We start from the raw sequence: 14,842 nt of genomic DNA, 5'->3' as shown, positions 1-14,842 counted from the left end.
CTTTGCCTGCCCACTTACCCACCCTGGTCTCCAGCCAACATGCTTCCAGGACCACAATATCCCTGCCTCCCTCAAATAAAGATTAAGACGTAAATATGGAGGAAAAAAAAAAAAATGGGGGGTGGCAACTGACTTCCTGCTATACCTGACCTAGGAGCCCCAAATCCTTCTCCCCCTATTTCCATTACCCTAACAGATGCCTCTTTTAAATTGTTGCCAAATCTTTTCATGATCACCCCAACTGAGGTGCCCCACCTCATGGCAAAGGCAAAAAAGACCTACTTTGCTGTGGCCAATCTGGCTGGGTAGAGAAAAAAAAACATCCATCTCAGCCCCTGAAGGAAGTAACAGCTAACACAGTGGCTCCTGACAAAATCCAATATTTGACCATTTGTATGGGTGGAGGGTGGGTACTGATTCACCTGGGCAAGTAAATGTGGGCTTTTCTCGTACCAGATGGATGTATATAGTTCCCACCCTTTGCTAGTCACCTGGGGGACAGAGTCAGCATCCCCTACAGACCAGGTCTGCAGCGCAGCAGAATGTTCCTCCCTGGCTCTCTAGCCCCTAATGTGGCACACGTTCTTCTAGCAAGCCAGACAGCAGTGTTCTGCTCCCCGCACTTAATGTGAACTCACTATAAGCATAGTCACTGTATATTTTTGCTCTGATCCTACCTTGATAAATGAGCCTGTTAACTGCTAGAACAGTAAGCCTCTGTAATCTCTGTATAAACTCAGTCTCAGTGGCTCGAATAGGATTCTCTTGGCTCATTCTCTGCTGCATCATCATGCTGAGTTCATCGCTTGCTACTAAACGCATTTTCATCACCAGTGTGTCAGACTGAGCAAGAAGAAGTTTTCTGGGACCTTTAAATAGAGAGATACATTAATAGCATCCTCTTGTATAGATTAAATACCACATTTGCAAATTAATTGCATGCACCGGTAGCTTTCATCTAAGAAAACTGGTCATCATTTTGAAGGAAATCTTTAAAATCTATTTCTTTAAAAAAGGAGCAAGGAACACCCATGTTCTTCTTTTAACTTTGGAAAAGTGTGATCGCTTTTCCATTTGAAAATGAAATGTATGTAACACTCATGTAATAAAAGACCATTAAAGTCTTTAAAATGAGTTCATAAAATCTTTAACCTTTAGCGCATTACACTTATTCAATTGTTGAATTTTCTGTAGTTTCCACAACATCTCAGTGAGTCACTGTACAAAACATTTTTTGAGCAGTCAGTTTCACTTCCCTGTTTTCTAATGTTTCCACATTACCGTCATGATTGTAGAGTTAATTGATTTTATTCTAACATGCTTACAGAGAAAGTAAGCTTATAGTTTTAAGTAATGTGAACTAAATTCAATCAGGTTAACAGCTCTGAACACATTTCATATTCATCTATCAAAGTTATTTTGATAGATACATCTATTTCATATCTAATTCTGCAAAGCATTTCCTGAGAAATGTTTTTGCAGAATGAACTGGCAGGCATGACAACCACTACTGCACCTGCTTCTGTAGGGAACGTATATGAAGTGGATCCAGTAGGGGACTGGAGGGGCAGCTCCTGATTTAACAGGCTGAAGGAGGGGGGCATCAGAAGATGACTGTAGGAACAGAAGTGTTTTGATAGACGAGGAATAATGGCATCTGTCATTGAAACTGAACCTTTGTTTTAAACAATTAACAGAACATCAGTTTTTTTATGTGATAGGTTTCAGTGAAATCTTAAATGCAGATAATGACAAGAGCATCTTCTAGCCAAAGAATCTCAAAGCACTTAAAAATGATCAATTATTGGTAGCACTACCAGTTCAGACTAAAGGTAAGATTGCATAACCTTTCATTACAGCATTCATTTCCTTAAAAAAAAGAACACTATTAGTTCAAACTGAAATTATGCATGCCAGGTGTTTACTGCAGGCTGATTTTTTTTTTTTTTTTTTTTTTTTTGGAAAGTTTCAGTTGAAAAAGCTCAACTGTTTTCAAGAATGAGACGAAGGTAAACTATGTTCTTCCTTATGTTAAAAAAGTGAAATGCTGAGAGGCTCTAGTATACTTTGGAGAAATGTCTTGAAGTTTATACATATACATATCGCATAGAAAAAAATGGAGATATACATATCTCTTAGAACTGGAAGGGACCTTGACAAGTCATTGAGTCCAGTCCTGTACACTCACAGCAGGGCCTACTGCCATCCCTCAGACGTGTTTTTCTTTTTATTTAAATCTAACCTGCCTCAGAACCCCGAAAGGCTCCCTCAAGGATTGAGCTCACAACCGTGGGTTTACAAGTCCCATCCTCTAACCACTGAGCTATCCTACCCCTTAAATTTGTCTTATTTATCACCCTCTTCTAATAGCAGATGCTGCAGCCAGTTACTCTGTTAGCGTAAATGATAGACCATTGTTACTGCTGTGGATTTAAATATCAGAACCTCGTATATGACTCAAGTTGGAGATTCATATGACCATTTGTTTTTCAGGATTGGTTCACATGATGATTTGTTTCAGGGTTGGTTTGTTTGAAGGTTAGAAAAGTACGTACAAGTAACGCATGAAAAAACAATATAAGATCACAGGTGCAGGTACGAGGGTGCCGCAGCACTCTGAGTGGTTTCCATTATATGCAGGATTTACAGTTTTGTTCAATGGCTCAGCTCGTCCGCTAAAAGTAATTGTACCAGTACTACTGTGTAAGATTGCAAAGGCACATGTCAAGTTAGGTAATTCCACAATTAAAGTGGCCTTTGTGTATATGCATTATGATGCAGTCTAACTACACAATCATAACACCACATAAGGCCTTGTAAACCCAGGGGTGTTTGAGTTCAATACCTGAGGAGGCTCTTGAGAAGCCTAGGGAAAAAGGATTTGAAAAAAAAAAAAATTTGAGGGATGGTGCTTGGTCCTGCTGAGAGAGGAGGTGACTGAACTTGAGTAGTTCTCAAGGTGTCTTCCAGCTCTATGAGATATATATGCACATAGAAAGTGTACCATATGATCATGTAATTAAAGACGTATCAAAATACAAAGAGGACAAAATTACCTATGCAACCCTAATTCTGGCATTTCCTAACTTCACCATGTGACTTTGCAACCTTAATGTTACTTTAACATAAGGTGTGTATGAAAGGGTAGGTGCATATATGTTAATTCATTATTTCAAACCAAGGCTGAATTTGGCTTCTGGAATCTGCAGGGATGGAGCAGTGTTAGGTGAGGGAGAAGGTAATGCTGCACTACCTTCTTCCTTCCAACATGTATGAAAAACACATTCTGCACACTTAATGAAATCAAAATCTGTACAGAAGTTATACTACTGTTTAGATTACATTGATTATAGAAAACTGATTGGTTTTGCCATAAAAGAATCTGCACTAGACTTTCACAGAAGATTCACTCACTTTCTCTATGTTGTATTTTACTCAATTTTTTAATGATTCATATTTAATATACTAAGTTTCCTAAAGACAGCAGTACATTTTTTGGAAAATGATCATTGTATTGCAAAAATAAAATTGCGGGGAACTCATCAACAAGAGTACACGTATATACACTTCTACAACTTCAGTCTCATTGAACACCAGAGCAGAAAAATATGACTGGCTCTGTCACACAGGATGGGAAAGAGACTCTTTAAAATTCTCTAACATAACATGCTATAAAATGTATCACTCACCAGCACTGCTTTTATGCTTTTGAAACATTGCGTGATAAGCAGCAGGTAAATGTAAAGAGTTAGTCAGATCCTGGGAGTCTTGATTTGCTGTAGCTTTTATAATTTCAATAGCTGCCTGAAGAACCCTGAATTGCAGAGCAATCGCCATGTCTACAAATGAGAGGCAGCAATGAACACATGACATTTTCCTGGAGGTAGCAGATATAAATAAGTATCTGAAAAGTTAGCATTGTTTGATTTTCAATTTATCCTTTACAATAATTTCTACAACACCAGCACAGTATAATTTTACACATTATAAAACTTTTGAAAACTCACTTTAAAACTGGGTTTCAACTGAGAAGCAGAGAGAAGCTGATAGTAAAAGGGCAAAATAACAGTTTTAAATTTCAAACTACACACTTCCAAGAAAGTCACAGCAAACCCACCAATATTAGATGCAGGTCACAGTACCAGTTACAAAGCAAACACTCCTCTCCCTTTGGGAAAAATAGCCACCAAATTTTGAGGTCTTCAAATTTTTATTGAAAGTTATAAGTGGAAATACCATTTGTTATATGGAACCTCTTCATATTGTTGTGATTTGCATAATACTGCAAAATGTTCCATTCTAGGCCTTTTACCTCAGCTGTTCAAGCATAACTCCAGTAACTGTTACATACTTAAATCAACACCATTGATTAGGACTGTAATTAAGTCATTGTACAAGGGCAATTTACTGGAAAATAAGGTACACAACCTGACCAACTTCAACAATTCGCCCTTTTTGCAACAGATTTCACAGAGGATAGTCCTATAAGAAAAGTTGACAGTTACATTTTCAAATCCCATGGAAATTAAAGCTTACAACTTACTTTGCGTCTTCTCATTTTTATTATTGTGAAGAAGTCCCAGTAGTACAATGAGGTCCTCAATAACACGAAAATACTGAGAACCTGAGGAACTGCAGGCATGAATAGTGACTGCTACTAGTAATTGTTGTATATCACTCACAAGTAGCTTGTAGTCATTTAAAGGAATGCTGTAAACAAAGTCAACTATAAATTACTACAAATAGTGCCATTTTACTTCTGAGTGTATTCATACGAAACAAAAACCTACAATACTACTTGGTATGGTTGGTTCAAGGAAAAAGTAATATACAGATAACGTTACAAAATTCAAAAACATTGCCACACAGTCTGATACTGCTGAAGATGGGAAACAAAGGGCTTGTCTACAACAGTCCCCTTCTTCAAGGGGGCATGTAAACAAGCCTGAGTGAAGAATAGTGTTTTGTTGTTTAAACTGAACACTGAAATATAACATGACCTGATTTTATAAGGTTTTCTTGAGCAATTAGAAAGTTACACCCAGTTAACAGAAAACAGAAGCCTTTACACACACACACACACACACACACACACACACACACACGTTTAAAAAAAATCTAATGTGAACCTTTGAATTGTTTTTAGGAGTAAATCTGAAATGTGCAAATATTTCAACACTTACTTTGTTTCTAAACCATTAAGAGCCGCTAAAGTATTACAGAGCACATACAGCAAACCATTATCAAGCAGCATGTCTGCCATTTTAGAGCAGGAATTTATGATTTGTAGAAGAAGGCAGAAGGAATTATGCAGCAATATGTTGTTGTAGAGAGAATTCTCTATAAGTCCCAAAACAGGAATGATACACCATTTTTGAAAGAGTCCAGCATTTTTTACATCTTCCATATTGAACCTATTCAAGTAAAAACAAACAGGAATCCATAATCTGTCCTTCAATGATCACAGTATGCACAACCGAATTCTTTAGATTATGAACACTAAGAAGAATCTATGCTGTTCTGTACTGGCTAGGGGATGGAAGTGATTACCATATCATCTCAGTTCATGTTAGCAGCAGTGTTTACCCAATTTATTAATGGTAACAAGAAATTCACAAAATGCTTGGAAGGCTTATGGGGAAAGGAAATGCTTAAAAAAATTTAGTTATTACAAATAGGTTAACACTACACATTTCATAAACTGAAAAATCTGACTTTCAGCATTTACTAAAAGCCCCTGGCACAAAAGATTTCTTATGATTCTTTCTATTTCCAATAACATATTGCAACTAGCAGTGCCACTGTCTTGAAGTGAGGTATGGGTTTGCTGTAATAAAATAATCCATTGACCAAGAGGAGACACTGATACACTGTATTCATTAAGCGTTGAAACTAATTAGTCAAGGATAAATACTTGTTCAGTTCAACTACAGAAGCCATAAACAGAATTACAGTCCTTGCATTATGACTATCACATAATGGAAAGGAAATTAAATTATTATTAAAAATACAGCATTGTGCCACAAACACCACTAATACATTCTGAAGCATCACAGCTGAATCCAAAAAGTCTAAATCTCATTATCTCTTCCACCTGCACCCTAATGCCTTTCCCAGAGGGAAAATAGGCATTGCCTCAGGGTTAGTGTGACACCTGACAGGTTCACATGAATGGGTAACTGTGCCGTATGTGTAAGAAATAATCTTTGAGTACTGGTATTACACTATTAATAGGTAATTGAAGCAGCAGCTTTTTCCTGATTGGGCAGATTGTGGGCCTATTGTAAGTTCAAATGGTGTAAAGCAGCCTCAATACTGAGAAGAAGATGATAAGGGGCATCCTCTCCCCAGGAAAGGTAGAGTGAAGGTGCACCATATTCTGGTTGTTCAATGGCTTTTAATGAGCTATTTAAATTGAGTGGCCTACAGTTTGCATGAAGATTGCAGGATAATGTAATTAAGGAAAAACTGAGAAACTGAGTATCAGAGAGGAAGCCATGTTAGTCTGCATCTTCGAGAACAAGTAGTCATCCTGTGGCACCTTATAGACTAACAGATAATTTGGAGCATAAGCTTTCGTGGGGAAATACCCGCTTCATCATCTGATGAAGCAGGTCTTTGCCCACGAAAGCATATGCTCCAAAATATGTTAGCCTATAAAGGTACCACTGGACTTCTTGAGATAAACAGTCTTAAGAGTTCCAAAAAACGTGCAGTCATAGAAATAATTTTGAGGAGGACCTGTTTATCAGGCTATCTGCTGTTGAGACTATGGCAGGACTTAGCCACTGGTATCCCTACCATCAGGTGACAAGATACTGTATCTTTACACTAACATAAAAGTGTGCATCTTCTGACTGTTGATGAAAATTAAATACCTACTCATCATCAAGTCTGACAGCTCGACCAAAGAGCATTTCCAAAAAGCATTCCACAAGTTCCTGAGTTCCTTGATGAAGATATAATTGGTTGGCTAACAAGGAGAAGCCACGATTCCTTAAGAATTTTTCCTTTTGTTCCCTGGTTGCTCTGTTGAAATATGCATCCAACAACTACAAAGAAATGTACAATTTTGATTTAAGATTAAGTATTTTTACATATAATTTCCTCAGACGTTTAAAATTCTTGCTTGCTACACATTCCATTCAGAAAGGGAGAGTTAAAAAGCTTTAAAACATTTTCAGATGCCAAATTAAGATAAATTCTTTGATTGAGTTTGCAACTTCCACAACCTCAAACCAGCCAAGAAAAGAATTTCTTCTGCTATTCAAATCAAAGGTCTCTGCAGTAAACCCCTAAACTTGTGAGGCTTATGTTCCTGGGGAACTAGGTGTAACTTGAGGTGGCCGTGACCCAGCACTCTGCGCTCCTCGCTCAGCCCACTGGGCCAGACCCAGCTCTGGGAGGTTCACAAGGAGGCGGCAGCTCCAGTGCCCCCCCATGCGCACATGCACACACAGCTGCCCTCTCCTCTCCACTGCTGGGAGTGACCCGTGTGCTCTCACCCTGTGCGGTGTGGAGGCTGCTCCGCTCTTGCTGGCTACTGCAGTCTCCAGGTCATTAAAGGCTCTGTTGTGAGGTAGGGACCAGGCAGCTGTGGGGAGTGCCAGGGACGCCATGGCCTCTTGGAGCTGAGCGGACAGCGGTTGGAGCAGGAGGTGGTCCTGCTCCTCTCCTAACCCAGCCCCCTGCTTACCATGCCTGCCTCTCCCCGCTCCTGGTACTGCAGTCCCAGGAGGCCACAAATTGGGAGCTGCCTTCTGAGGAGCCACCAAGCTAGCCAGCAGCATGTTGCTGGACGGTGGGTGTCTCGGGGGGTAAGCAGCAGGGGAGGGCACAGGGTCCCCTCTCAACTCTCCTTAACTCACATTCATATAAAAAAAACGCCTAAGTCAAGTCTGCACAAGTTGAGAGTCTACTGTATTCTAGGTGTAATATTTATGAGTATTCATTACTCCCAGTAAAACAGAAGCTTGACTACATAAATGATGTGTAAATGAAAAAACTCAAGTTTACAATATTAAAAGTCTACTTTTCGATTTTAATCTACTTTGTTACTTTATATTTATTTTTCTTTTATCTATCCATCTCTCTAACTGAGCCTTCAAAATTCCCCTTCAAATTACAAGCCAATGCCACAGCTTACGCCTCCTCTTCAAGTGCAAAATACAATCCATAGTGCAAATTAATCCCTCGGCAAGGTGGTCAAACTGACCAAAATGCAAAGCCTGCCTCAAGGAAAGATTTCGGGACTAAGCAAATACGGCAAGAAATTACTTTTGTATGATGTACTCTCTCTACTGAATGATGGTCATTTCTTTTCCTACCACACAACTCCCATTGCTCACATGCTCCCATCACAGGTTTTGATTACTTTTAACTTATAGGAAGTCTATAGTTTAACCATCAATTGAAAAGATAACTCCGAAATCTCCAACATCTAGATATAATCAACTCAATTTTTGCAAAGCTCTTTGGAGTTAAAATTGGGGGACTATAACAATGAAATCACTCATTTTTGCTTACAATCTGTACATAAGGACATTAGATTAAACTTTCAGTATGTGACGTGGTTCATATGCTTATCAGAGTTGCAAACATTTAGACTGTATATATTCCTACTTTAATGACTCCTTGTTGTATGAGAGGAGATGGATGGTTCACAAGAACAATAAGAGTGTCAGGCTGAACAAGTCGGTCTATTACATCTTCTAGCATGACATCTGGCAGAATTAAGAGAACTCCACGTAAGAGGTCATACAAACCACAGCATATAAGCACAAGGCAATCTTCTGTAGATCTGAAAGCAAAATAAGAGAATGTGCTATTATAAACACTGAACTTAAACCATGGGAGTGTATAAATGGCATTAGGCTGTCTTCTGTGGGGAAATGACCACACACCTTCTAGCCCAGAGGAGGAGGATATATAGCTTGCGGAAGAGAAGAAACAGTGCTTTACAGAGGGATGGGAGAGGCTTCAAAAATCACTTTGAAAGGGAAAGCAAGTCAGCATGGTGACAGGGAGGGCTGAGTCAGTAGCCCCCTTCTCCAAGAACAGGCAAAACTGAACCTTTGTAAGGAGCAGGGAAGGAATTTTTCCCATCACCACTAAATTGGCTTAGAATAAATCGAATGAGTGAGTGGGAGATTCACCTTTCCCAGTGCTTCCACCACAGTGGGTTCAGAGAGGACTTTGTTATGGTGGGTGAAGGGATTTAGGCTACTTGTTGCAAACCATTTTGTAAGCATGGGGCAGAAGGTCAGCACAGGCACTCTGGTGTGCAGTGACTGGATAAAATTAGAATGTTGAGGTATTGTAGGTCTTTCTAAAAACAGTGTACATACCTATAATCAGGCCTTTCAGATCTTTTTAAGGTTTGTTCACTAATTGAAGAGAAGGTAAGACTTTCCCAGTCTTCAGGAAGTACGCTCTTATCAGCAAGGCTTGGCCATCGGGCAATGGAGGATGATCCATTCTGAGCAGAAAATGCTAGACCCAAACCTGTGAAATTATTTTGACTTTTCTGAAATGAAGGCAGCCCCTTCAGATTGTCAGGACGATGCAAGGATGAGTCAACTGCAGCACCACCCTCGTTACCTTTCAGTTCTGCATTTGCTACTTTGTTTGCAGATAATTCTAGTTCTTTTGAAATGTCAACAAATACTTCAGTAGATGTTACCTCCAAGTCACACACTGTTTTTGCAGATTCACAGCTGCTGACAAAGGTTTCCTCCTGTACCTTTTTTAATGTTTCAGAGCTTTCCACAAAACCGTTTTTTCCCTGTGAATCAGCAGAGTCACTCTCCACAACTGCTTGAAAGTCACCAATGCTTCTACCCAAGCTTCTAAGCAGCCTTTTTGGATGCCTTTGTGGTGAGGAGGTAGGAGATGCTGGCAGGCTTTTGCAACGCCGTTCAGGTGCCTGAGAGTGTGTTACTTGTGGTACGTGAATCTTGGAAAGAACATTTCCTGGGGAGAACACAATACTCTTAGCATTTTTTGTACTAGTAACCACATTAGAAATTGTAATGTTCTGATTTACTACCAACTCACAATATCCACAAAATGTACAAAGTTTTGTGCCTACTGGCTTCTTATACTGAGAATCACAGTCTTTCCTCTGCCCCAAACATTAAATCAACTATGAACAAATACCACATTCAACTATTATAGCAGACAATAAAGTTGGCTTAACTATTGAGCTATAGAATTTCAAAAACAGTATATAGTCAGTTTACATGAGCTACAGCATACAGAAATAAAATTATATATATATATATACACACACACACACACACACACACACACAAAGTTAATTCTTACACAGTATAATGATCATTTTTAGTCTTTCCTAAATTTGTTTTAAAAATATAACCTCTTAAATAACCACTCTTGGTCAAACAACTCGAGAAGTCAAAGAGTAGATCCTAGAAGATATGTTCTATTACGTCTGACCCCTTGAGCTAAGTCAGCTGGCAATAAAGCCCTGAATGTATACAAGACCAAAGCTTTAATATCTCTCTCCTCCTCCTCCTCAAATATCTTCATATACCCAAAAGCTGAAGTAGTAAGCCTAGGTCTATACTAGGGGGATAAGTCAATTTCAGATACACAGTTCTAGCTACAGCATTTGCATAGTTAGAATCAATGCATCAGAAACTGACTTGCCCAACTGTTCTAAGGAAAGTTGACGAGAATGTTTCTCCCGTCGACCTCCCTTACTCCACGCAATACTGTGGAGTACAGGGGTCACCTGCTGACCCCAGAGAAATGGATTTGGCGTATCTCTACCAGACATGAGAAGTCAAACTCTGGAAGATCAACCCGGACCGGGTCGTACACACATACTATACAGTGGTGTATGTAGACCACTTATGTTTCATGGAACTGGTCTGATCTCACAGGCACACACATATAGGCATACATATGGAACATTTAAAACTGGATTAGTCTGTCTTTTATGCAAAGATAAATGTAAATTAAAGATAAATATTGCATCTTCAGCTAGTTCTGTTTACTAAGTCCCAGCTCTTCTTAATTTGTCTTATTCTGTCTCCTCTTTGGAGTATAGTAACAAAGAGGAAGCCGTGCTAGTCTATACGCTATCAAAACAAAAAGCAGTCAAGTCGCACTTTAAAGACTAGCAAAATGGTTTATTAGGTGAGTGGGACAGACCCACTTCTTCAGACCATAGCCAGACCAGAACAGACTCAATATTTAAGGCACAGAGAACCGAAAACAGTAAGCAAGGAGGACAAATCAGAAAAAGATAATCAAGGTGAGCAAATCAGAGAGTGGAGGGGTGGGGGGTGGGGAGGTCAAGAAATGAGCATACTTGGCTCAGTCTAATTCTTGACCTCCCCCCCCACCACCCCTCCACTCTCTGATTTGCTCACCTTGATTATCTTTTTCTGATTTGTCCTCCTTGCTTACTGTTTTCGGTTCTCTGTGCCTTAAATATTGAGTCTGTTCTGGTCTGGCTATGGTCTGAAGTAGTGGGTCTGTCCCACTCACCTAATAAACCATTTTGCTAGTCTTTAAAGTGCTACTTGACTGCTTTCTCTTTGGAGTATGTGAGCCTTCTTTCCACTATGTATTCACAGAAAAACAAGTTTTAAAAAGAGAACTTATACATTTGAAAGACTACCAGCAACTACCGCACAAAAATATGGTTGGGCTTGGATGCTATGATCTTCATAATAGGTTGTTAGATCTGAACATCTAACACAATGTTTCTATAATCAAAACAGATGCAATTTGACCAAAAAGGTTTTAGAATGATGTATCAGTTAATACTTCTGTCCAAAGTGAGCATATCAGAAGTGTATTTCATATGCACTCTGACACTTGCTGAAATAAAAAGATACGTATGAACTTCCTGTAGCACTGTCAGAGAGCTGGTCACTTGGGTAGTTTTACATATCTTCCAACAAAGATAAAGGTGCAAATGCAAATATGATGCCCTCAGGAACATCACATTTTTGCAAAAAAGTCTGAGCAGGACTTATTTATCTGTAACAACTGAATGGATAAGAACTATAATTTTATGTAAAATAATTTGGTTTAATTTCTCATGTGAGAATATAAAACGACTAGCGTTTATGAACAAAAAGATTGCAACATTTCATGCCTTTGCTCTAAGCAAAGCGAAAGCCATATCACACTTTTTTTGGACAGTCAAGTCACAGTCTAGCAAATACATACTGAACAGCTAACTTGTAATATGCTTTTCACAAGTGAAGAACTGCTTCAAATTCTAACTGCAAAATGAAATTGCAGCAGTCACAAACAGGAAATGAGAAATGGAAGCAAATTACGTGTCTTGCAAATGTTAGCTAAATTGTTTGGACCCTGCAATTTTATCCAAAAACTTATGCTTTATTGTAGGGCTTCCTTAACTTCATAGTTAAGGCTGCACTGATAGCTCCGTTGCAAAAAACTTACTTTGAATTAGCTTTAAATTTTGATCCAGGGATGACAGTTGTTTGAAAAATGTGTGTGTGTAATATACATTAAAAGACTACTTGTTAAATTCAAGAAATCTAGAACAGTTTTCTCATCCTGGTTAATAAAAGTTAATACTTAATTTTTGTTGGAGTGACTTATGATTTATTAGAAAGTATGGAAAAAAGTTACTAATGTGTATTGTTTATGGGCTGCTAACTGAAGATATTTTGGGACAAGGAGGTTATAAGTATCCCCAATCCAATCTCCTTTGCATAATACTATATGTTTAGCACTCATTCATGAACAGAATGAAATCTCACTTGATTAAAAACTTTTTACATTTTAAAGCTCAACTGCAACAGGTGTACTGTAATAAAACCTGACAATTCTCTCCCAGGAAAATAACTTGCTGGGCTCTAAGTCACACAGTTGGGGTAATACCTGGAATAACTTGGTCCTAATAGGTTTTCCTACTTTATTTCAGTTACCAAAAGTATATTATTTTACTCACTGCATAAATCAAATGCCGATTTTCTATTTTATACTAAATTTAAAATGGCTATGCTCAAGTTATAAAACATGGATATGATCCTAGAGATTTTGCACCAACAGACCGATATTTAAGCCAGCTTTGTTACCACTCCTCTGAATTCCATCTCTGAACAGTTTCAGCCTTTTCTCTTACTTCATTGCCAATCGAGAAATCAACCATATGCTTTTCTAGCAGCAGGTATGTGATAAGTATTTTACCTCCCAGTGGTGAAGCAGTAAACCTAGCTGAACTTGAAAAAAATGTAGGACTGTCAAGTAGTCTTCCACCATTGCTGGAATTTCTCAGATACTTGATCGACTGGACCTTCTCCTGAAAAATCTTGCCATCTCGGGGGAGAGAAAAAAAAAAAAAAAGCATGAAAGAGTATGGGTGGAGAGCTCAGTGACTTAACTCTACACAAGTTTGTCCTCTTAGTGAATTAAAAAAAAATAAAAAGCCACCACACAAACAAGTCAATGTTAAGATTCAAAAAACATAACACTACAAGATTTAGTTAGTGAAGCACTTTCCTTCCACATTTAAGAAACACATGAGAATGAAAGCATTCTACTTCAGATAATTCACATGCCTTACAGAAGTTAGCTTTTTAGAATTACCAAGAACCATCAAACATTTCAAAAGATGAAAATGAAGTATAACCAGTGGCTTTTTTTTTTTTAATATAGATATATATATATAAAAAATAAAGAGATCTTTGGGTTTGTAACTATTAACCCAATCAGGTAGCATGCAAAATGAGGTCCAATTCTTTCCGGATAGAATCAAAGTAGCTGCAACATATCAAAAGAAATTTTCACTATAAGACTCAATACAGCAGCTTTTGTAGAAATGCTAATTACATGATATGTACAGCACAGGCATTCAAAGAACAAATACTTATAAAAGTAGTTTAGTTTTATTTTTAATCAAATAGGGTGGCATTTCATCTTATAGTCTATTTAGGATTAACAAAATATTGTATCTACCTATGTGCAGGGAAAAGTAGAAGTTGGGGGGATTGTGACAAACATATGTATTAGTGGGAGGGTGAACTGCTAAGAGGAAATTGAAGATCAGTGTCAGTAATTCCAGGTCTGGGGGAGATCCAAGCACTTCTTCAATTATTTTCACAAATGATCTACAAACCTCCCGAGGCAGGGATGTAAGATGCCCTTCCTTTTGCTCCTGAAAGACATGCACAGGCAAAATTACCTGAATGCTCAGTTTGTCATCTTATTTCACCATTATACTTTTCCATAAGGTGGATGGAAGAAAAAGTTTTAACTCTTTTACCTAACTTGGAAGAAGTTACCGTGCCCAGTCAATACTACCTGCAACTAGAATTCCTGAAACACTGATAAAATTATACTGTACACTTTAAAAAACCTAGATATTGAACCTGGCTTTGGAAATAAAGCTTGGTTTTCAGTGATCTGAGCATTGGCCTGCTAAACTGAGGGTTGTGAGTTCAACCCTTGAGGGGGCCAATTAGGAATCTAGGGCAAATAGATTTAACACGCCAAAACAAAAAAAAATCTGTCAGGGATGGGAATATAGGTCCTGCTGTGAAAGCAGGGAACTAGACTCTATGACCTCTCCAAGTCCCTTCCAGTTCTATGAAGTAGCACAGATTTTAAATTATTAACTACAATAACAAAACTATTTTACTATGCTACCCACCAGGATAGGAAAGACTCAGGGGCTTGGGGGTGTTCAGGGATGGGGGCAGTAACCTGGGGCTGCAGCTGCCAAGGGGACTGGGCTTAGCACCACACAGGGGAAGGAGAACTGCCTTCCCCAGCTGGGTGTTTACCCACCACCTGTGCTTAAACTGTATGTTTCTGAAAAGTAATTAAGGCT

At 38.6% G+C, this 14,842-nt stretch overlaps 1 protein-coding gene across 1 annotated transcript in view; it reads right to left on the bottom strand.

Annotated features, from left to right (window-relative positions):
- LYST (lysosomal trafficking regulator) overlaps positions 1 to 14,842 on the bottom strand; it is a 172,316-nt gene that overhangs the window by 71,583 nt on the left and 85,891 nt on the right. Inside the window, exons 22-30 of the mRNA XM_074990129.1 lie at positions 13,969 to 14,167; positions 13,201 to 13,329; positions 9,348 to 9,972; positions 8,623 to 8,800; positions 6,883 to 7,052; positions 5,184 to 5,414; positions 4,544 to 4,710; positions 3,690 to 3,839; positions 678 to 869 (exon numbers count right to left, since the gene is read on the bottom strand). Of these exons, the coding sequence (XP_074846230.1) occupies positions 678 to 869; positions 3,690 to 3,839; positions 4,544 to 4,710; positions 5,184 to 5,414; positions 6,883 to 7,052; positions 8,623 to 8,800; positions 9,348 to 9,972; positions 13,201 to 13,329; positions 13,969 to 14,167 (2,041 nt within the window). The remainder of the gene's footprint in view (positions 1 to 677; positions 870 to 3,689; positions 3,840 to 4,543; positions 4,711 to 5,183; positions 5,415 to 6,882; positions 7,053 to 8,622; positions 8,801 to 9,347; positions 9,973 to 13,200; positions 13,330 to 13,968; positions 14,168 to 14,842) is intronic.

Source organism: Carettochelys insculpta, chromosome 3, assembly GCF_033958435.1.
Source record: "Carettochelys insculpta isolate YL-2023 chromosome 3, ASM3395843v1, whole genome shotgun sequence".
Classification (NCBI taxonomy): Eukaryota; Metazoa; Chordata; order Testudines; family Carettochelyidae; genus Carettochelys; species Carettochelys insculpta.
The sequence above is the reverse complement of the archived record's forward strand: the minus strand, read 5'-3'. Positions and strand labels throughout refer to the sequence as shown.